The sequence below is a fragment of the Tachyglossus aculeatus genome, chromosome 2 (genome assembly GCF_015852505.1).
Source record: "Tachyglossus aculeatus isolate mTacAcu1 chromosome 2, mTacAcu1.pri, whole genome shotgun sequence".
Classification (NCBI taxonomy): domain Eukaryota; kingdom Metazoa; phylum Chordata; class Mammalia; order Monotremata; family Tachyglossidae; genus Tachyglossus; species Tachyglossus aculeatus.
In genome coordinates, this window is record NC_052067.1 from 49,301,237 (window position 1) to 49,322,907 (window position 21,671).

At 49.3% G+C, this 21,671-nt stretch overlaps 1 protein-coding gene across 1 annotated transcript; it reads left to right on the forward strand.

The window, feature by feature from the left end:
- The first annotated feature begins 1,449 nt into the window (after window positions 1-1,449).
- Window positions 1,450-19,702, forward strand: LOC119941618 (putative olfactory receptor 2W6). The gene is made up of 5 exons (XM_038762164.1): window positions 1,450-2,386; window positions 8,813-8,819; window positions 8,903-8,964; window positions 13,793-13,948; window positions 19,629-19,702. Exons 1-5 carry the CDS (start codon window positions 1,450-1,452, stop codon window positions 19,700-19,702), a joined length of 1,236 nt encoding a protein of 411 aa, XP_038618092.1.
- The last annotated feature ends 1,969 nt before the right edge of the window (window positions 19,703-21,671 follow it).

Here is a 21,671-nt window from a genome sequence, read left to right on the forward strand (position 1 = left end):
AGCAGAAGAGACCGTGTCGTCCGGAGACAGCCATGTTGCAGTTAGGGCGAGGAGGTGTTGAGACCTGGAAAGGAATAGGTCCAGGATGAAAGGGAGCTTACTTATAACGGAGCGGGGGTTCCAGAGGCCACAATTGGCAGCAGCTGTCGAGGGAGGGGAGGGAGGGGGAAGGGTGCGAAGGGTGGGGAGGGTTTGGATTGAGATGAGTTGACGGGGGCCTAGGCGGGGAGAGTGGGGGAGAGGGGTGGCGGTGGGTAAGGAGAACTGGGATGGGGTGGGATGGGGTGGGGGGGAGGAGGGGAGGGAGGGGGATGGGAGGGAGGAGTTCTGGGTAGGGGGTGAGGGGGAGTGGTGGTGGCGGGGGAGAGGGAAGGAAAAAGATGGGTGGGAGAGGGGAAGGGGAAGGTGAGGAATGGGAATGGCAGCTGGGAGCAAGGGAATTGATAGTTCATGGTGAGGTCAGCAGGGCAAATGGCAGTACAGCGGGAGGTTAACAATTGAGACGAAGAAGCGATAAAACAGTAGCAATTGTATAAATAGGCGATGGCATCACAGAGGGTAGTTAACGATTAACAGGCTATGGCAATAATAAAATAGGCAGCTAATGATATCACAGAGAGCAGATACAAACTATTATGTGCTGGAGTAGGGTGGACCTGTTAAGGGGGGTTAGGGAGCAGAGATACCTGGGGAGAGGAGTGAACAGCCAAATAGCATGGGAAGGATGAGTAGGTGCAAATGAGGTTGTCGTTAATGTAACTTGGTGATAACAAGGGCCTTTGTCCCCGGGGAGGGGAGAGGGGAGAGTCTTTGATTGATTGAATGATCTGTCAATCTAGTCACACAGTGAAATCACAGTGGCCCACAGTGACCAAGAGACTGGCAGAGAGAATGTTTCTGAAAGATCAAGTATGATGCTTGCATTGGTGTGGTGGTGTCAGTGGCGGTAGTGGCAGTGGCTCTCCATGTTTGGCCCAGAGTAGAAGAATTTATCAGGGCTAGAGGCACAGGGACGGGCTGGGGAAGGAAATTCTTCTCCTGGCTGGACTCAGAGAGCTGCTGCCACCACTGCTAACACTGCATCTGCTCCTCCACCTCCTCCTCTTCCTCTCAGACAGAGGGGCCGTAACAAGGCTCACCGAGATGTCCCACCTCCCTCTTCCATGGCTCCACCCTATTTTTGCTAGGCTGGCGACTATTTAGTTTAAACCTCTTAGACATTTCATGAGTCAGAGAATTACAGTGACTGCTTATTCATTCATTAATTCAGTCAGTTGTATTTATTCATTCATTCATTCAATCTTATTTATTGAGCGCTTACTGTGTGCAGAGCACTGTACTAAACACTCGGGAATGTCCTCTCATCTTTGAGAACTAGGCCAGATAAATGGGTCATACATTCATCCGGCTGGGAACTGCTTAAATGATGCTCCTGTGTCTCCGCAGGAGATGGCAAATGTCACTGATAGCTCGTTGGCAGGGTTCATCTTGGTGGGCTTCTCTGACCGGCCCAGACTGGAGATAGTACTGTTTGGGGTCGTCTTAATCTTCTACCTCCTCACCCTATTTGGCAACATGACCATCATCCTCCTGTCGTCCCTGGACCCTCGACTCCACACCCCCATGTACTTCTTCCTCACCAACCTCTCCTTCCTGGACCTCTGCTACACCACCAGCTCCATCCCCCAGATGCTGTACAACCTGTGGGGGGCAGACAAGACCATCTCATACCTGGGCTGTGCCATCCAACTCTACTTTGTCCTAGCCTTCGGGGGTGTGGAATGCGTCCTATTGGCGGTCATGTCTTATGACCGCTATGCTGCCATCTGCCAACCTCTCCATTACAGTGTCATAATGTCCCCACGACTCTGTGGCCAGCTGGCCTCCCTGGCCTGGTTGAGTGGGTTGGGAAACTCTCTGGTCATGTCCCCTCAGACCCTGCTCCTTTCCCGTTGTGGCCGCCACCGAGTGGACCACTTCCTGTGTGAGATGCCCGCTCTGATTAGTCTGGCCTGTGTTGACACCTTGTTGACTGAAGCCGTGGCCTTTGCACTGGGCATCTTAATCATCCTTGCCCCACTGATGTTAATTCTGGCCTCCTACATCTTCATCGCTCGGGCTGTGCTGAGGATCAAGTCAGCGGTTGGGAGGCAGAAGGCTTTCAACACCTGTGGCTCTCACCTCACTGTCGTCAGTCTCTTCTATGGCACCATCATCTACGTGTACCTGCAGCCGGCTGACAGTGCTTCTCAGGACCAGGGAAAGTTTCTCACGCTCTTCTACACCATCATCACCCCATGTGCCAATCCCCTCATCTACTCCCTGAGGAATAAAGATGTGAAAGGGGCTCTGAAGAAGGTGTTCGGGCGGGAAAATGAACCTGGAGGTGCCTGAGAACATGGAATTGATTTGGGGTACATTTCTACTTGGACCCTTACGATGTGCCCTGGAGGGAAGGGAGATCTTTCAGTACCGTTGGACTGGAGAGATACTATAGTTGAGGCAGCTAAGTTTGGGAGCTACTCAGTATCTAGGCAACCCCTCCCCCCAGCCTAGCCTGATTCTTAACCTGATTCTTCACTATTATTACTACTATCACTGCTATGAATATGACTACTGTGATGACAAAGACTACTACTATTACTATTACCTAATCCTCATATGAGGAATAATGCCCAGTGCAGCATTGAGAATAACAAGGTACTTCAATAAACCGGTGAGCAATGCCACGTCAGCCTATTTGACAGTGAATACTAATCCAGCCCTTCGCAGAATTCAGTATCAGATTCTGGTCTCCATAATTGTAAAGAGAAGTGGTGAGCTTGGAAAAGGGTTAGAAAGAACCTACAGTCTGAGATGGTGCTTTACCTAGAGGAAAAGATGAGGGACTGGTATCAGGAATTTCACGTTCTGGTCCTGGCTCTGCCACGTGTTTGCCGTGTGTCCTCAGGAAAGTCCTTTTAATCCCTTTGTGTCTCAGTTTTCTTCCCGAGAAACTGGGGATAAAACATTCTTTCTTCCTCCCTCACCCCCTGTGAGACCCATGTAGGACAGGGATTGTATCTACTCTAATTGTCTTGTTTGGCATAAGTAAAGTTTTTGTTTGGCTTAATAAATGCCATCATATTTTTAATGGTATTTTTTAAGTGCTTACTATGTGTCAAGCACTGTTCTATGCGCTAGGTAGATACAAGTTAACCAGGCCAGATAGAGTCTAAGCAGGGGGACAACAAGGATCGAATCCCCACTTTGCTGTTGAGGAACTGAGGCACAGAATGGTTATGTAACTTGCCCAACATCTAAAAGCAGGCACATGTGGAGTGGGGATACAACCATGGTCCTCTGGTTCCCAGGCCTATTCTTTATGCAGAATGGCATGCTGCTTCCCATCACCATTATTGTTATTATTAGGATTTGGCAAATAGTATGTAAGTGGAAAAGTTGAAGTCAATGAAACTGTTACATCTTGGGAAGAGAAGGATGCCCAGTGGAAGAGGACAAATGTTTGAAGGGTAGACTTGCAGGCAGAAGGGCAGAACAAGAAGAAATATGTGTTTTCTGAAGCGAAAGACACCATTATATCTCAGGAAGAAATTCTCACTCTGAAGGTGGTCAGAAGTGCCTTCTACTACCCATCTATGACCACGCCCCCAGAGAACTCATTCACTTCCACCACTTCAAGTAGGAATTCTACGTGGATGATTCTCAAAACTACCTCTCCAGCCCTGATCTCTCTCTCTTCCCTGCAGCCTCACATTTCTCCCTGTCTTCAGGATATCTTGATTTGGTTGTCCGGCCAAGTCTTCAAATATAACATGGCCATTACAAAACTACTCATCTTCCCACCCAAACTCTGTCCTTCCCCCTGTCTTTCCTAACATCGTTATCCTCCCGGTCTCACAGGCCCATAAACTTGGCATTATCTTTGACTCACCTCTCTCATTCAACCCACGTATCCAATCTGTTACCAAGTCCTGTAGGTTCCATCTTCACATCTCTAATATCCGCCCTTTCCTGTCCATCCAAACTGCTGCCACACTGATCAATGCACTTATCCTGTCCTGCCTTGAGTACTGGATCAGGCTCCTCGCTTGCCTCCTTGCCTCCTGTCTCTCTCCTCTCCAGCCAATACTTTGCTCTGCTTCCTGGGTCATTTTTTCTAATAAATCATTCGTTTCTTGTCTCCTCACTCCTAAGGATCCTCCACCCATCTCTGCATCGAACAGAACTCCCTGTCATCGGCATTAAACCTCTCAATCAGCTCATTCCTCCCAACCTTTATTTACCTCACTGATTTCCTACTACACCCTACTCTGTACAATTTGCTCCTCCAATGCCAATCTACCATCAGTCTCACCTGTATGATTGCCTACCCCTTGCCCACGTCCCCTTCTGACCTGGAACTCCCTCCCACTTCATAACCGGCAGACCGCCATTCTCCACACATTGGAAGCCCTAGTAAAATCAAATCTCCTCCAAGACAGGCTTCACTGACTAAGACATCATTTCCCCAATTCACTCCCCATTCTGTGACACCTAATCACGTGGATCTATATCCCTTAAACATTTGATATTACCCCACCTCACACACTACATTACTTATGTACATACACTTATATCACCCATTACCCTAACTAATTTATTTTATTGTCTGCCTTCTCCTCGAGTCTGCATGCTCCTTGAGGGGAGGGATTGTGTCTGTCAATTCTATTCTATTGTACTCTTCTAAATGCTTTGTACAGTGCTCTGTGCACAGCAAACACTAAATAAATATCATTGATTCATAGACTGATTGATTAATTTAGAGATCTTGATCCAAATATGTCCCACCACATAACTCTAACCTTAAGCTCATCCCATTAAAATTTAAGCCCATGGTGGGCAGTGGGTGTGTTCTTCCTTTCCATTGTATTTTCTCATGTTCTTTGTCCAATGTACTGCACTCAATCAATCAATCAATGGTTCTTACTGAGTATTTAACTCTGTGCATTACACAGAACTAAGTATTTGGGAAAGTGCAGTAGAAGAGAGGTGGCAGACACAGTCTCTGCCGTCGAAGAGAACCCCAGTGTATGGGAAGCAGCATGTCCAAGTGGAAAGAGCCTGGGCTTGGAAGTGAGAGAACCCGGGCTCTAATTCTAGCTCTGCCATTTATTTGCTGTGTGACCTTGAGCAAGTTATTTACCTTCTCAATACCTCAGTTTCCTCAACTGTGAAATGAGGGTTCAATACCTGTTCTCTCTCCTATTTAGACTGTTTGCCCCATGTGTGACAGGGACTATGTCCAACCAAATTGATTTGAATCTATCCCATCACTTAGAACAGTGTTCGACACATTTAACAAATACTTTAAAAAATTGTAGGCAACACAGAAGGAAGGGAAAACAAGTTGGGAAGAACAGAGGTTATTCAGGAAAGGCTTCCTGGAGGAGATATGATTTTGGTAGGGTTTTGAAGATGAGGAAAGTGGTGGCATTCATTCGTTCAATCATATTTAATGTGATTGGATACTGTGTGCAGGGCATGTCAAACATGAATGAGGAGGGGGTTCCAGGCAAGAGTGTGGATGTCAGCAAGGGGTTGACAGTGAGAGAGAGGAGATTAGGGCATTTTAATTAGGTTGGAACTAGAAGAGTGAAATGTGCAGATTGGGTTATAGTGGGAGAAATGCAAAGTTATGTAGGAGGGAGGGAAGTGCTTAAGTGCCTTAAAGCTCACGGTGAGTTGCTTCTGTTTGATGCAGAGATGGAGGTTTTGAAGGAATGGAGAGACATGCACAGAGAGATTTTTTAGAAAAATGATCTGGGAAGTTGAGTGAAGTATAGACTGGAGAGGGTGCCCAATAGATGCTCAATAAATGTCTTTTAATTATTATTCTGAACAGTTTCCCGTCTCACTACCCATTAGTGTTCAGAAGATGTACTCTGGCTGATCCTTGTTTTAAGGAAAACTTGTCTTACAGAACTCCTGGTATCTGAGGCTATGCATATGGGTATGTGCTAAAGCTGTTTTTTTTTTTCAGATGCAGCTTTTCTGAGCCCAAAGACACATTATCATCACCCCATACTTTGTAACACACACATGGCCTAATGGATCTGCGCATCAGGCAGAAACTCCTCACGCTGGGCTTCAAGGTTCTCCATCACCTCGCCCCCTCCTACCTCACCTCCCTTCTGTCCTTCTACAGCCCAGCCCGCACCCTCCGCTCCTCCGCCACTGATCTCCTCACCGTACCTCGTTCTCGACTGTCCCGCCATCGACCCCCCGCCCACGTCATCCCCCGGGCCTGGAATGCCCTCCCTCTGCCCATTCACCAAGCTAGTTCTCTTCCTCCCTTCAAGGCCCTACTGAGAGCTCACCTCCTCCAGGAGGCCTTCCCAGACTAAGCCCCTTCCTTCCTCTCCCCCTCGCCCCCCTCTCCATCCCCCCATCTTACCTTCTTCCCTTCCCCACAGCACCTGTATATATGTATATATGTTTGTGCATATTTATTACTCTATTTATTTATTTATTTATTTATTTTACTTGTACATATCTATTCTATTCTATTTATTTTATTCTGTTACTATGTTTGATTTTGTTCTCTGTCTCCCCCTTTTAGACTGTGAGCCCACTGTTGGGTAGGGACTGTCTCTATATGTTGCCAATTTGTACTTCCCAAGCGCTTAGTACAGTGCTCTGCACACAGTAAGCCCTTAATAAATACGATTGATGATGATGATGATGATGATGTCTGGTGGTTTTGAGTACTGTCATTGGCTACCCTAGCCTGACCAGATTGAAGAGTAGAGTTCTGGGGTAGAACCGAGATAATCAGATCAGACATGTCCCACGTGGGACTCGCATTCTATGAGTGAAGGAGAACAGGTATCGAATTCCCATTTTACAGATGAGGAAGCTGAGGCCCAGGGAACTGAAATGGCTTTTCCCAGGTCATAGGTGTAGACCTGAATCTACAGCCTTGGTCCCACGAATACTGGACTCATGCTCAGTATACTAGACCACGTTGACTCTCTCTCTCTCTCTCTCTCTCTCTCTCTCTCTCTCTCTCTCTTTCTCTCTCTCTCTCTCTCTCTCTCTTTCTCTCTCTCTCTCTCTCTCTCTCTCTCTCTTTCATCATCATCAATGGCATTTATTGATTGCTTACAATGTGCAAAGCACTGTACTAAGTGCTTGTGAGAGTACAACACAAGATCGTTCGCAGACACTTTATCTATCTTTTTTCTTTTTTACTATCTTTCATTCTTTCTCTCCTTCTTTCCTCCTTTCTCTTTATCCATCTCTCTATCTGTCCATCCAACTATTGACCTATCCATTTATGATTCAATCTATCCACCCATCCATTACTGATTTATCAATCTATGTATCTATAAACCTATCCTTTCAGCTATTGATCTGTCTATCTCTGTCTCGCTTCCTCGCTCTTTCTTTAGTTACTGATAGTAAAGATAGATACATAGATGATGGGTAGAGAGGTAAATGGTTAAAGATGCACTCATTATGATGTAGGAATGAGAAAATTAGGTTGGAAAGTATGATGGGAAAAGGCTTAGAATAAAAAGTGACTCCATCAGTAGAAAGGATGAATTTTGGTATCATCCTATGTCTTACATTTTACTGGGGGAATCATTTTTAACATCGATTTCCTTGGATAAAGAGGAGGCTGTGTGGAACACCTACTCTATTGTACTCCACCTAGAGCTTAGTACATTGCTTTGTACCCATTGCCATCCCCTTTCCCCCCTCATTCTTATATTGTGAACCCCTTGAGGACCAGGGACCCTGTTTAATATTCACCCAAGGATTCTTTCCCAGTACTCAGTGTAGTTCTTTGCATACAGTAAGCACTTAATACTTACTACTACTACTACTACTACTACTACTACTACTACTAGTAGTAGTAGTAGTAGTAGTAGTGCTAGTACTAGTACTGCTAGTAGTAGTAGTAGTAGTAATAATAATAATAATGATGATGAGGTATTTACTAAGCACTTACTATGTGCAAAGCACTGTTATAAGCGCTGGGGAGGTTACAAGGTGATCAGGTTGTCCCACCGGGGGCTCACAGTATAATCCCCATTTTACAGATTAGGTAACTGACACTAAGAAGTTAAGTGACTTTCCCAAAGTCACATAGCTGACAATTGGTGGGGCTGGGATTTGAATCCATGACCTCTTACTCCAAAGCCCGTGCTCTTTCCACTGAGCCATGCTGCTTCTCTACTACTCTCTACTCTCTACTACTACTCTCTACTTCTCTACTACTACTACTACTATTACTCTACAGATAACAAGGCTCAATAAATGTCATTGATTGGTTAATTGAGACACCAGGGGTGCCCATCTCTGAATTCCATGTGTTGACTGTAAGGACACAACCTAAGAGATAGAAATAGAAAGAGAACTTGGGGAGATAGAGATAGAGAGAGGAAGAGAGCGGGAGGGAGAAGAAGAGAGGGAGAGAGAACAACAATAACAACAATGATGGTATTTGTTAAGCGTTTACTATGTGCCAAGCACTGTTCTAAACACTGAGGGGGAGACAAGGTAATCAGGTCTTAATCCCCATTTTACAGATGAGGGAAATGAGATACAGAGAAGTTAAGTGACTTCCCCAAAGTCACACAGCTGACAAGTGGTGCAGCTGGGATTAGAACCCATGACTCTGACTCCCAAGCCCATGCTCTTTCCACTGAGCCATTCTGCTTCTCTAGAAGCATGTCTTCTAGAAAAGACATGATGGTTCTCTGGCGGAATTTGTCCCAAGGAAAATAACAGAATTTCCCTTCTTGGTCTTCTTCTTGTCCCTTAGGAACAGGGTATGGAGATCAGAGAGGACAGAATTAGCCTCCTCCCTCCCATTTGGCTATAAATCCTCCTTGGATTCCGATTGGGTCCCCAGGACCTGGAATGATCAACCCCAGGATTTTGAGAACAGTGAGTCCGAAGCCAGCTGGTGCCTAAGTGAGTAGGATGATGACAGCGGTTCTGCAGGTGACTTTGGGGCAGAGCGAAAAGTCAAGGGTTCAGGTTCTGAATCTTGATATTCCTTCAATGTGAGGTGAACCTCCATATACTATTATTATTTTCATTATATTTTAATTGTTTGCTATGTGCCAAACACTGTATTAAGAGCTTGAGTAGATAATGAATAATCAGGTTGGACACAGTCCCTGTCTCACAAGTGGTTCACAGTCTAAGGAAGAGGGAGAACAGGTATTGAATTTCCATTTTACAGTTGAAGAAACTGAGTCACGGAGAAGTGAAGTTTCTGACCCAAAGTCACTCAGAAGGCCAGAGGCAGAGCCAGAACTAAATTCCCGGTCCCCTGACTCCATAGCCCAAGGCTTGTCCACTCGACAACATTTTCTCTCTGCTTCCTAAATAGGCACGAAAGCATGAATCCAAATTCTTTAAATCTGCAATCCGCTAGAAGGAAGGGTGGGAAGCCGATCACCTGGGTTCCATCCTTCAGTTTATTAGCATCCTTGTAAGCCTCCTGGATCTCTATTCCGTTGTACTTACTGGAAGATTCATGGCATTCTCCTGCATGTAAAACCTGAATTAAGAATGCTTAAAGGGTGCCTGCAAGACAGAGTTCATAGGAGCCAGGGAGGAAAAATATGTCATCCACTAGAACTGGGTGGTGGTGAAGGGGTGTGTGTGTGTGTGTGTGTGTGTGTGTGTGTGTGTGTGTGTGTGTGTGTGTGTGTCCTGGCATCTGCATTTCCAACCTCTGTGTCTCATACCATCACACAGAATGGGATTGCATATCCTTTGCTATCAAGAGACACCATGGGTTTTCTACACCAAATGGATCAACAAGCAGTCTTTAGCCTGGCCACACTACCCAATCTTGAAAAATTATGCCTTAACTCTAAACGTAAGTCAGAATCACTTTTCCCATGTAAAAATGTTACGAATTGGCAACTGGTTCCCTATTGGGTGTCCTATTTTACCAAAGTGACAAGAACTGTGTCCTCAATTTTGGACAAGATGCACAGTTACATGAATATCCCCTCAACTTTAAGCCCCTTGAGGGCAGAGATTGCATCTATCAAATCTATTGCATTATATTCTCTCAAGCTCTTAGTACAGTGCTCTGCACACAGTAAGCATTTAACAAATACATTTGACTGATGGGATTTATGGTGAGTCAGATAGTCCTTTATTTGAAAGCTGGATTTGACTTCATCAGAAGTAAAATGAATTTGTCAACCCTCTTTTATCCTTCTGCCTGGTTATCAGGAAACTCTCTTTTCCTGGTCCCTAGCATCACCCGCCCTCCCCCAATCCTTAAAAAGTTTTCCCCCATAGCTCCTTTTCCAGAAAAAATGGCATTTGTTATATTCCCACTACATGTCAAGAATTAGGGTAGATACAAGTCAAATAAGGTCGGACACAGTCCATGTCCCACATGGGGCTCATAGTCTAGGTAGGAGGGAGAAAAGTTATAGAATCCAATGGTGAGTTTCTTAGCAGGAAGAGGGGCTAGAAGACAATGATACAAAGAGTATGCAGGCATGTTGGAAGGAGGAAATCATGGCAGATGGAAACAGATAAGTACCATACGATAATCAACCAGTCAGTTGTACTTATTGGGTGCTACTACTGTACTAATCCCTAGGGAAAGTAGAACACAGTACAGTTGGTAAACGTGATCACTGATCAGTAAAAGCTTACAGTTGATCCTAAGTGATCAGTAGGAACTTAGTCTAGAAGAGCAGACAGACATTAAAATAAATAAATGAGTGGAGCAAGGAGAAAAGGGATTTCCTTTCTTCGTTTTGAAGCAAAACAGCAGCAGAATCAAAGTCTCAAACCGCTGCTGACTTCCATCTCCAGTGGGGGTGCAACACTTGTCCATGAGTTATTTCATTCTCAAATATCCAGACACCTTTGGCATCAGACTGGGCCTGGTCCAAACTAGACTGAATCGATCAAACAATAAATCATATATAGTGAGTGCTTACTGTGTGCAGAGCACTGTACCAAGTGCTTGGGAAAGTACAATATGACATAGTTGGTAGACACGTTCCCTGCCCACAATGGGTTTCCACCCTAGAAGAAACAGTTATATCAGGGAGACCAAGGTGAAGCCACAGATAATGTGTGAATCAGGAGAACTGGGAGAATTTGGCTTTAGTAAACAATCCATACCAAGCCCTAGAACAAATATACAAGGAATCAGATAGTAGAAAAGAGAGGACGTGTTGATACTTTATCCCCAGTTTACAGAGGAGGAAACTGAGGCCTGGACAGGATCAGTGCGTTGTTCGAGGTCAAATGGCAGACTATTTCACCCTCATTATCTTATAAAAGAATTGCCAAAATCTGATTGAGAATTGTAGCATCTGACTGCTGTCTCTTGCTGACAAAATCTGGGAAGAAATGTGGCCTAATAGCGAGAGCATGGGCGTGGGAGTTAGAAGACCTGGGTCCAAATCTCAGCTCCACCAATTGCCTGCCATGTGACCGCGGGAAAGTCACTTAATTTCTCTGTGCTTCAGTTTCCTCAACAGTAAAATAATGTTTTAACACATGTTCTCCCTCCTACTTAGACTGTGAGCCTCATGTGGCACAGGGACTGTGTCTGACCTGAATGATTTGAATCTACCCCAGTGCTTAGAACAGTGCTTGACACTTAATAGGTGCTCAATGAATACAATTAAAAAAGAAAATCTACTGAGAGTCCTTCAGAACTGGCTAACTGAGAATATGGTTAACCACAAACTGCCCGAATTATAATGTGGAGAAACAGTGAAACTTGGTGCAAAGAGAACTGGCTTGGGAGTCAGAAGATCTAGATTTTAATTCCATCTCTTCCACTTGCCTGTTGTGTGACAATGGGCAAATCACTTAAACTTCTCTGTACCTCAGTTTTCTCATTTATAATAGGGGATTAAGATTAAATACCCATTCTCCCTCCCTCTTAGATTGTCAGTCCCAGACTTGATCATCTTGTATCTACCCAAATATTTAGTACAGTGCTTGACACATAGTAAGCTCTTAACAAGTAGTACAATTATTAATTGTACTTTTAGACTGTGAGCCCACTGTTGGGTAGGGACTGTCTCTATGTGTTGCCAATTTGTACTTCCCAAGCGCTTAGTACAGTGCTCTGCATATAGTAAGCGCTCAATAAATACGATTGATTGATTAATAGAGGAAGAGTGTAAGTACAGGTGAAGTACTCAGGATTTCCCACAGTTGTTCTACTGGATAACCATTGCAGAGTCTTTGCTGCACAACGTTTTCTGAATTTAGCAGTCACCATCATGTGCCACTTGCAGGGAAAACAAACTTCCAGAAATGGCTGAGAGGCTCTTCGTGAGCTCAGCTGCATCTCGGGTTGGTTCTAACAGAGAGATGAGAGAATTCAGCTCATTAGTGAGCGTCTTCTCCCTCCAGAACAACCTACCTCTGGGCTCCTCCTGGCTTTCAACACCTGATGAAGTTTCCAGAAGTGTTTTAGTATTGCTAAGAGAATAACTGTTGGTGCTCATCATCTAGCTTTTCTTTTTCTGATATTGGTTATATTTCTGGGCTAGTGTAAACTTTCCTGGGGTGGGGGGAGGCTGTGTGACTTTCCCTTTGAGAGATGACATGGAGCAAGGGCATTGGAAGCAAGCACACACACACACACACACACACACACACACACACACGGATACATATCCCCATTTTCTCGTGGATACTTTTGCCCATCACAACCAATGAACCTGATACCCCACCCCACTCATATCAATGCATCAACAGTGGCATTACTGGGTCAGACCAGTGGTCCATCTGAGCCAGTATTTTATTTCGAACAGGTGCAACGGGATATTTTAAGGAACAATGTGGTGGTTGCCCTCCTTGATACCCATGTTAATGATTTGGTTTGTTAATGGTATTTATTAAGCACTTATTATGTGCCAGACAGTGTACTAAGTGCTGAGGTTATATGTTTAGGCCTGTGTGACCTAACGTGTAAATTTCCCCAGCTAGTAATCCATTATGGACCTCTTGCTCATAAATGGATACAGGTCCTTCTTGAACACATGATGTTTTTCAACCGGCACTTCTTAAGCTAAGAAATTCCATAATTCTCACTACCTGCTGTGAGGGGAAATGTTTCCTCTGATTTGCTTGGCACCCACCATCTTCCACCTTCAACAGGTGTTCCCTCATACTGGGGTTTAAGGCCTTGCAGACAAGGATTTCATGTTGGCCTAGTCCGCATACTTCATAAGGTTTATATCAAATCTACATCTGGGAGAATTGGGTTTCATGGAAGTCTTTTTGATATTTCCAACCACCTGCTTTCATATATCTTTCTCAGGCTCTCTCCCCATCAGTTTAGTGTCAGTATCGCAATGGTCAGTGCCACCATAGAGGGAGGTTTTTACCTGATGGGATTTTCCAAAGTCTGGGGAATATTGATCATCCACGCCATGCTATTTTGGGGGATGTACCTGGCAGCCCTGATGGGGAATCCCCTCATTATCACCATCACCACCTTGGATCATCAACTCCACACCCCCATGTACTTCTTCCTCAGGAACATGTCCTTCATAGGAACATGTCCTTTTTAGACTGTGAGCCCACTGTTGGGTAGGGACTGTCTCTATGTGTTGCCAATTTGTACTTCCCAAGCGCTTAGTACAGTGCTCTGCACATAGTAAGCGCTCAATAAATACGATTGATTGATTCATAGACCTCTGCCTCATCTCTGTCACCATCCCCAGATCCATCGCCAACTCCTTGGCAGGCAATACCTCCATTTCATATCTTGCCTGTATCTTCCAAGTCTTCTTCTTTCTGTTTTTTGCATTCTCAAAGTTTGTTGCCCTCATGCTGATGTCATATGACCGCTATGTGGCCATCTGTTGCCCCTTGCACTATGAAATCACCATGAAAGACAGAGTCTGTGTACAGATGGTGGTGACTTCCTGGCCCAGCGAAGGTCCGTTAGGGATGGTAGAACCCATGACCTCTTATATGTTTATTATTGTTGTCATTACCATCAGATGATGATACTGGAGAAGCATGGGAATGGCTGAGAAATCTGGGTCTCTGGATAATTAAATTTGAGTCGGTCTAGATGCTAGAAAAAATTATAATGGATATGTAAGAAATTTTTTTATCATACCAGGATGAACAGAATAATGATATTACTACTACTACTATCAATCAATCAATTGTATTTATTGAGCGCTTACTGTGTGCAGAGCACTGTACTAAGCGCTTGGGAAGTACAAGTTGGCAACATATAGAAACAGTCCCTACCCAACATTGGGCTCACAGTCTAGAAATCTACTACCACTACCGTTGCTCCCCGGGGTTTCGGGGGCAACTCTCGGGTTCTTACCCTCTCCGGGTCTTCGGACGTCTCCGGACGCAGGCCACGCGTTCACACCAGGAAGAGTCAGCCAGAGGTCCAAAGCTTGGTTGCCGTTTATTTGCTATAAGCGATTACATAGTTAATAAAGAGAGAGAGAACGAGAGAGAGAGAGAGAGAGGGAGGGAGAGCGAGCACCTGTGTGTGTACCCCCCCTTGTCTTGTTCGTCTCTTATACCCCCCGTTGCCCGGGGGCAGGGTTTCCTCAGGCCATGTAGCACACTCACTCGCCACCCTCCAGCCACTAGCCTAGCAACAGCTCTGTCCATCACGAAGCGTTTGCTCTTGCTGGCCCCCAGCCACCCGTTGCCAACCATCGCTGGCTGCGGATATGGCCTTGAGGTTGCCTCCGAGCTTTGCAGGTGCAAGCTTGTTTTTCTTGCCCTGGTCCCTTTATCTCCTGTTGTTGAGTCTGTTTGGCCTTGAGCCGTTGGGTACGGTTTGTGTGCACATACTCCCTGTCTCGGCGCCTTCCCACGCTCCCCACGTGTCCCCCTCCCATTATGGCGGGGACCGCTAAGGGCGTCCGCGCAATGGGAGCATCTCGACCCTAAGCTCGCGGACCACCCGGGCAACAATGGAGCAAAAGAGAGGAAGGAGGCACGGGAGGCACATGAGCAAAAGCAAAACACCCCCGGTGGCGGCAAGGATCGAGACCAGCCAAGGGGCCAATCCCCCTGGCGTCACATGTTTGATCCAGTCCCAAAGTTCCTCCACCGCGCCCTCCCCGCGGCCTAGGTCGTCCCAAGCCTTGGGGAAGCGCAGCGACTGGGCGTTGAGCTCGTGAGGGCGTTGAGCTCGTTGAGGGCGTTGAGCTCGGTGGCATAGTTCTTGTAACTTGCCGGTCACGTTGGCGGCCAGGAAAAGTCCCTCCAGGTGTTTCTTTACTCCACCCCAGGATGCAGGGAACGAAGAGTTGGTGGCGTTGCAGCGAAGCGGAAGCACGCAGACATGTCGATACCGGTAGTCGCATTTCACCGCCTGCCGTAGGGACAGGAGGCGAACCTCATCGCCGAGCGTCTCGATCACATGCTCAAGGCCGATCAGCTCCTGCTGCAGGGAAGCGTCCAGGTGACGCTGAACCCCCCACGCCAGTTGGGTGGAGTGCATGAAGGCCGAGAGCTGAGACGCGAGGAAACCAGTCCGATCGTACAGATTCAGGATTTGCCATTCCTGGAAGGCGGAAAACGCGAGGTTCGCGATACCCAGCATGGCCTCAAACAATTCCCTGCGGTTGCGCAAGCCGCGCAAGCGGGTCGCTAGGGTGTGCCATCGATGGTCGGAGGCCTGGGAAAACCAAGGGTCAGCGGACTTAACGGGTATAAGGGTGTAGCGGGGCCGCCGGACCAGCCAAACAGCGTAATCTGCCGCACCCTCCGTGGTCATGGGTCGCACCCGAGACATAAGGACGCATTGTGAGGAACCCGTGGTGGACAAGGAAAAGTCGCCATAAGCCGACCGGGAGGCAGTAAGGTTCCAGCAGGGGTCAGTACTTGGGCAGGCTATAAGCGCGTAAGGGGCAGGGATAAGGGCGTTCCCTTGAAAGACATAATCATGGTCGGCACAATTGCCCTGCAAGTGCAGGGAAACGTTCAGACCCTCACGGAAAATAATACGATACACCGAGAAAGGGTAATCCTGGCACGTCGCCCCGTCAGGGCAGGCGCACAAGCGGACCCTGACAGTCGCGGTGGGAGAGCGTAGGGAAGTAAAGGCTTTCCAGAGATCGGGGTGGCGTGTCCCCCACGGTAGCGCATAAAGCCCGGGCGCGGCCGCCTCCGTATATGTGTGGTCCCCAATGTGGTCATCCCAGGAGAGCAGGAGGGTACCGTTATCACTATGGGGAATACAGCGGAATATGTCCGTGGAACAGTCAGTTAGAGGCATCCAAACCCCACTCCGACCCTCGGCGCACATTCTCCCAGGACCGGGGAGCGAGATCGCATTTTGGATAGGGCCAAAATACCCCCCGTTTCCCTCGCTGGATTTTGTGCCGCCGGGGGTGCACTGAAGTGTGCCGTGGATCCCCAGCAGGGTAAGGTTTCGGTGTGTGGGGTGCCCCTGACCTTGGGGTATGTTGACTTCCAGCGTATAAGTGAAATTTAGCAACCGCAAGCAAGATCTGGTTACCTCGGGCTGGTTCGAGAAAGCCCCATTGCCGGTGTACCAGCATATGGGGGGACCAGTGCTGCGCAAGATAGCGCCCCGAATACGGAACTCACGCTGGTCAGTGTCTGGGGACTGACCCCGGTGCTGGCCCGTGAGCTTGGTCACGTTCCCTTGAAATGAGAGTTGGGGGGTGTCCTCCCTCCAGGAGACCATGCGTAACAAAGGCGCATTGGCGAGGAGGGCCCACCTCCAAACCCCGCTCTGCTCCTCAACATCCTTCAGGTGGCTATTTACCAGAGCAGTCCAGTTAATCCGCGTCCCGGCCTCCCTCCCCACCGCGCCCCCGGGAAGAAGAAGGGGAAGGGGAAGGAGGGGGAGGAGGAGGGGAATCAGGGCGCTGGGACTTCCCCTGCGGCTGGGCATCGTCTTCCTCGACGAGGCGGAGGTGTCGCGAGGAGATCCAAACGGGGCCGTCACCTGTGGAGATACAAGCATACCCTCGACCCCGAATTAGTACCGGATCAGGACCGAGCCAATCGCCCTCCACAGTACGCCACATCGCTCACCCCATAGTGCGTGCGTGCGGGTGGTGGCGCCGGGGTTTCACGGTCGCGGACCTGTGGCAGAGTTGCCGCATGACGGGGGAGAGTCCCGTCTCCCGATCAACAGATAGAAAGTTATGGGTGTACGTTGCCTTGTCTAGGGCGCACTGCGTGACCCGCTTCCCCACCCCCTGCTTCTGCAGGAGAGTTTTCAGCGTCCTGTTTGCCCTTTCCACTATACCTTGGCCGTCGGGGTTGTAAGGTATCCCGGTAACATGGGAGATGCCAAAGGAGGAGAAAAAGAGGGGCATGGCTCTGGAGACATAACAGGGGCCATTATTGGTCTTTATCTCCTGGGGTGTGCCTATAGTGGCAAAGCAATGGTATAAGTGGTTTTGCACATGTCTTGCGGCTTCTCCGAACTTGGCGTGTCGCCAGCATGAATCCGGAGAAGGTGTCAATGGTCATATGAATCGTGGAGGTCCCCCAATGGGTGACATCCATTTGCCACAGCTCGTTCGGCGTGAGCCCCCGGGGGTTCACACCTGTCGACCCTGCCGGCCGTGGGGTGAACGGAAGACAGCGAGTACAGCGCCTGACAATAGACCGGGCTTCCTCTCTAGTGACCCCATACAGCCGGCGGAGCGAGGTGGCCGGGAGATGGAACTCCCTATGCGCCGCAGCTGCGGCATCCAGCCCCATTAGTGACGGCCCTGTGGGGTGTAGGCTGGCATCCACAGTGCGGTTGCCGTCAAAGATCGGCCCTTGTCCGTCCGTGTGGGAACGGACGTGCATGAGGTATACCTTACATTCCCTAGCCGCTACAGCAGCCTGAAGCCGAGAGATCATGTTCCCAATCTCCGAGTGCCGGTCGAAAAGTATGGAGGTTTCGATTCGCCGGGCAAGATTAACGGCATACAGGCTATCCGAGATAATGTTGATCGCCTGGGGGTAGTTAGTCATTGCCCATATGATAGCGAAAAGTTCATTTCGCTGAGTCGAGCCGTATGGTGTGTCGAGCACCGACAAGGCACCGGTGGTCTGATTAAAAACTGCCGCCCGGTGTTCCTTGGTGGCGTCCGTAAAGACATTGTCTCCTCCGACCGGAGTATCGGAGATCACCCGAGGGGTCAGAATGTCCGATCCCTCGTATAAGTGGCTAAGAGTCAACGGGGAGCGTTCCGTAAAGGTGGCCCGCTGTAGGAGCATGGCCCACAGGAAGCTGTCCCTGGCTATCGCCTCAAGGTCTCCCATGGCTATCCCGACATGGACTATAGGGTAAGTGGCTGAAAGCGCCACTACCCTCTGTATGGCATTCTGGCAAAAGCGACCGAGAAGCTCAGTCTCCTTTGGGAGAACACGGGAGGGGTTTCGAGGATAACACCATTCGAGAATCTCGGCTCCTTGGTGTAGAGCCGCAAAAAGGCTACCTACCCGAAATATCGTGACCTCCATGGGGAGGCGGGGTTCAGCTCGACAAGTATGGCTACCCGCCAACCGCTGTGTGATTTCTCGGAGTGCGCTTTTCGCGGACTCCGTCCATTCGCGGTGCGATTTAAGATTGGGGTCTCCTTTTAGGAGATCGTACAGGGGTTGCATGAGGGCGGAGGGGATGGGCGTTCTCGCGCGCATCCATTGAATCTTCCCTACTAAACCCTGCATATCGTTTAACGTGACATATTTTCGGGGGTCAATTTGGGGTGGTCTTTGAGTCACCCGGGTCACGGTGACGTCAAACCCAAGGTACGTGTACGGGGCTGATTCTTGTACCTTCTCAGGTGCTACGAATAAACCCTGGGCTGCGAGGGCAGCCACCACCCGCCGGGTGAGCGTCTGTACCCGTCCTTGGTCTGGCATACCCAGAAGTATGTCGTCCATGTAATGGACGATCGTCGCCCCCGGGTATTCCTTGCGGAAAGGGGCGAGTATCTGCCCCACGAAGCACTGGCATATGGTGGGACTACAAGACATGCCCTGTGGCAGCACCTTCCACTGGTACCGGAGTGCTGGTTCCGCGAAATTCGGGTTCGGGACAGTAAAAGCAAACTTCACCCTGTCGTCAGGGTGTAACGGGATGCTGTAAAAGCAGTCCTTAATGTCTATGACCCGGATCTGGTGATTTTTTGGAATCATGTTAGGGGAGGGCAATCCGGGTTGTAGGGGTCCCATTGGCACAATGAGTGCATTGATTTTTCTTAAATCCATGAGGAAGCGCCACTTCCCTGCGGCTTTCTTTTTTATAACGAATACGGGGGCGTTCCAGGGGCTGAACGATTCCTCTAGGTGCCCCTGTGCAAATTGGTGCGCAACTAATTCCCTCAATGCCTGTAGCTTGTCCTTGGTCAGGGGCCACTGGTCCACCCATACAAGTGGGTGTGGAAGCCATACCAGTGGGGGTGTTGACAAGCCCCGGAACCCAGTGGCCCCACCCAAAAAGGATCAGCTTCATCTATAAGGTGGGCTCCCAGCCCCTGCAGCACATCTCTACCCCACAGATTCATACGGAGCCTTTGAACGCACAGCGGGACGAACGCACCTTGCCTTCCCCGGCAAGACCAAATCAACGAACGCCCTGCCTCTCTCGCGGCTTGCAGTCCCCCCACGCCTTGCACCCCCATCGAGTGGTTTGCGAGTGGCCACTCCGCCGCCCAGCAGCAATTCTGAATAACGGAGCGATCGGCCCCGGTGTCCAGGAGCCCTTTAAGGGGCTTTCCCTCAACTAAGAGGGTCCGCCAGGGTTTATCAAGGGTTATTTCTTGTATTATTCCAATGGCTGGGGGCGGGGGATCAGGGGGCGGGGGGTCAAGGGGCGTAGCGCGAGCAATGACCATTCCCGATCCTAGGTATATACCATACGGATGATGGTTGGTGAGGGGAATCTTCCCGGGCCCTTCCCCCCGTTCGGACGAATGAACGACCCCCGCCGCTCTTGTCCGAAGCCCCACCACTAGGGCCCTCCAGGGGAGGGGCTGTATTGGGACGTTTACAGTGTCCCCTGGTCGAATTTCCACTGGGGCCAGGCATCGGACTTCAGCCCAAGTGGCTCCCGGGACCGAAGCCTCTAGTACTCCTATATGAGAGAAACCCTTTTCTGGCTCTCTTCCGCGGCTGACACGGGGAACGCGTGATTCGGGGCCCGCGCGGGGCCCCTCCACCCGTTTCCCGACGCCGTTCGGGGTCTCCGCCTCGAGCGGCATTGTTTCGCATAATGCCCATGCTTCCCGCATTCAAAGCAAGTCACACCCTTTCTCGGCTGTGCTGGGGGGCAACTTTTGTCCTGAGCTCGGCATTGAGCCATCAGGTGTCCCATCCGTCCGCACCGAAAGCACTGTCGCCCCCTTTCCCCGACTCCTGATAATCCTTTCATTATTGCCCCCGCAAGCATCTGCGGCTTGTACTCTTCTCCTCCAACCCCTTCGCATCTTTGCAGGATGTCTCCTAATATGGCCTCTCTGGGCAGCCCTGCCAATGCTTTCCTGCAGGCACTATTCGCGTTCTCTCTGATCATCTGCTTCAATACAATTTCGGCGCCGTCCCGATCCCCTATAATACGGGTGACCGCGGACTGCATGCGTGAAACGAAGTCTTGAATCGCCTCGTCCGGGCGCTGTCTGATCTGCGTTAAGGGGAAGCGATGGTCCCCTTTCTCGGGAACCTTTTGCCAGGCAGTTAGGGCAACCCTGGCAATCACCATATACACCTCGGGCTCGTAGTTGACTTGCATCTCAGGAGTCTCGAATCGTCCCGTCCCGGTCATAGCTGCAAAAGCCTCGGTGGGGTTCGGGAAACCCCGTCTGCATATTAATTCTTTCGCAGCGATGGTAAACTCAGACATCCATATAAGGCCCTGTCCGGGATTCAAACACCCGCGGGCAAGGGATTTCCAATCATTCGGGGTCAAAACGCTTTCCAGGGACATAGTGTCCAGGAGCTGGCTCACATAAGGGGAGCTGGGACCGTAGGCGGCACACGCCGCCTTCAACTCTTTGAGTTTCGCCCAAGGTATCGGGGCGAAACCTCGTCCCCCGTCTGGTCTTTCTATCACGGGGAATACCTCCCATCCCGTGACGTCCTCTCCCCTCGCCGCCGCCTCTTCCAAAGCCCGCTGTAGGGCTGAAACCGCTCTCGTCCCCTCCCCACTTTTAACGATCGGTTTCGTGCTTCCCATATCCATCTGCCTGAACTGTTCCCGCGTATCCCCTATCTCATTCTCAACCTCCGTCTGTGTAGCCTGACCTCCTCTTTCCTGGTCGGCGTTGGGCATTTCACTCTGGGTGTAAGGCCCGAGATCAGGATAGATGCGGTGGTAACTCGGGGCCCGTGGGGGGGGGGGGGTGTCTCTGCCTCGGCCTGACCAGTCTCCTCAGGTTGTCGGCTGTTCTCCCCTTCCTGCCCCGCTTCCTCCTTGTCAGTCTGGCAGGTCGCGTCAAACTCACGAACGAGTCTCTCTGGCCCTTGAAAGGCCGCACGGAGGATACCGTGTATAAGAAAGTCCACGTCCTTTAGCTCCCCCGGGTGGGAGTCTTCATAGGCCGTCATCTGTTCCCCAATAACGTCCCATCGCTCCTCCGTGATCCCGGAATCAAGTATCCACGGGGAGGTCATAGTTACCTTCCCTATAAATTCCCTTATTATTT

Bases quoted from the DNA above. Each gene is read 5' to 3' on its own strand.
- LOC119941618 (XM_038762164.1), top strand. From the start codon at position 1,450: ATGGCAAATGTCACTGATAGCTCGTTGGCAGGGTTCATCTTGGTGGGC. The intron at 8,965-13,792 runs GTGAGTAGGATG...GTATCTTCCAAG, and splicing joins CGAAGCCAGCTGGTGCCTAA to TCTTCTTCTTTCTGTTTTTT. The intron at 13,949-19,628 runs GTCCGTTAGGGA...CGCGGCTTGCAG, and splicing joins GACTTCCTGGCCCAGCGAAG to TCCCCCCACGCCTTGCACCC.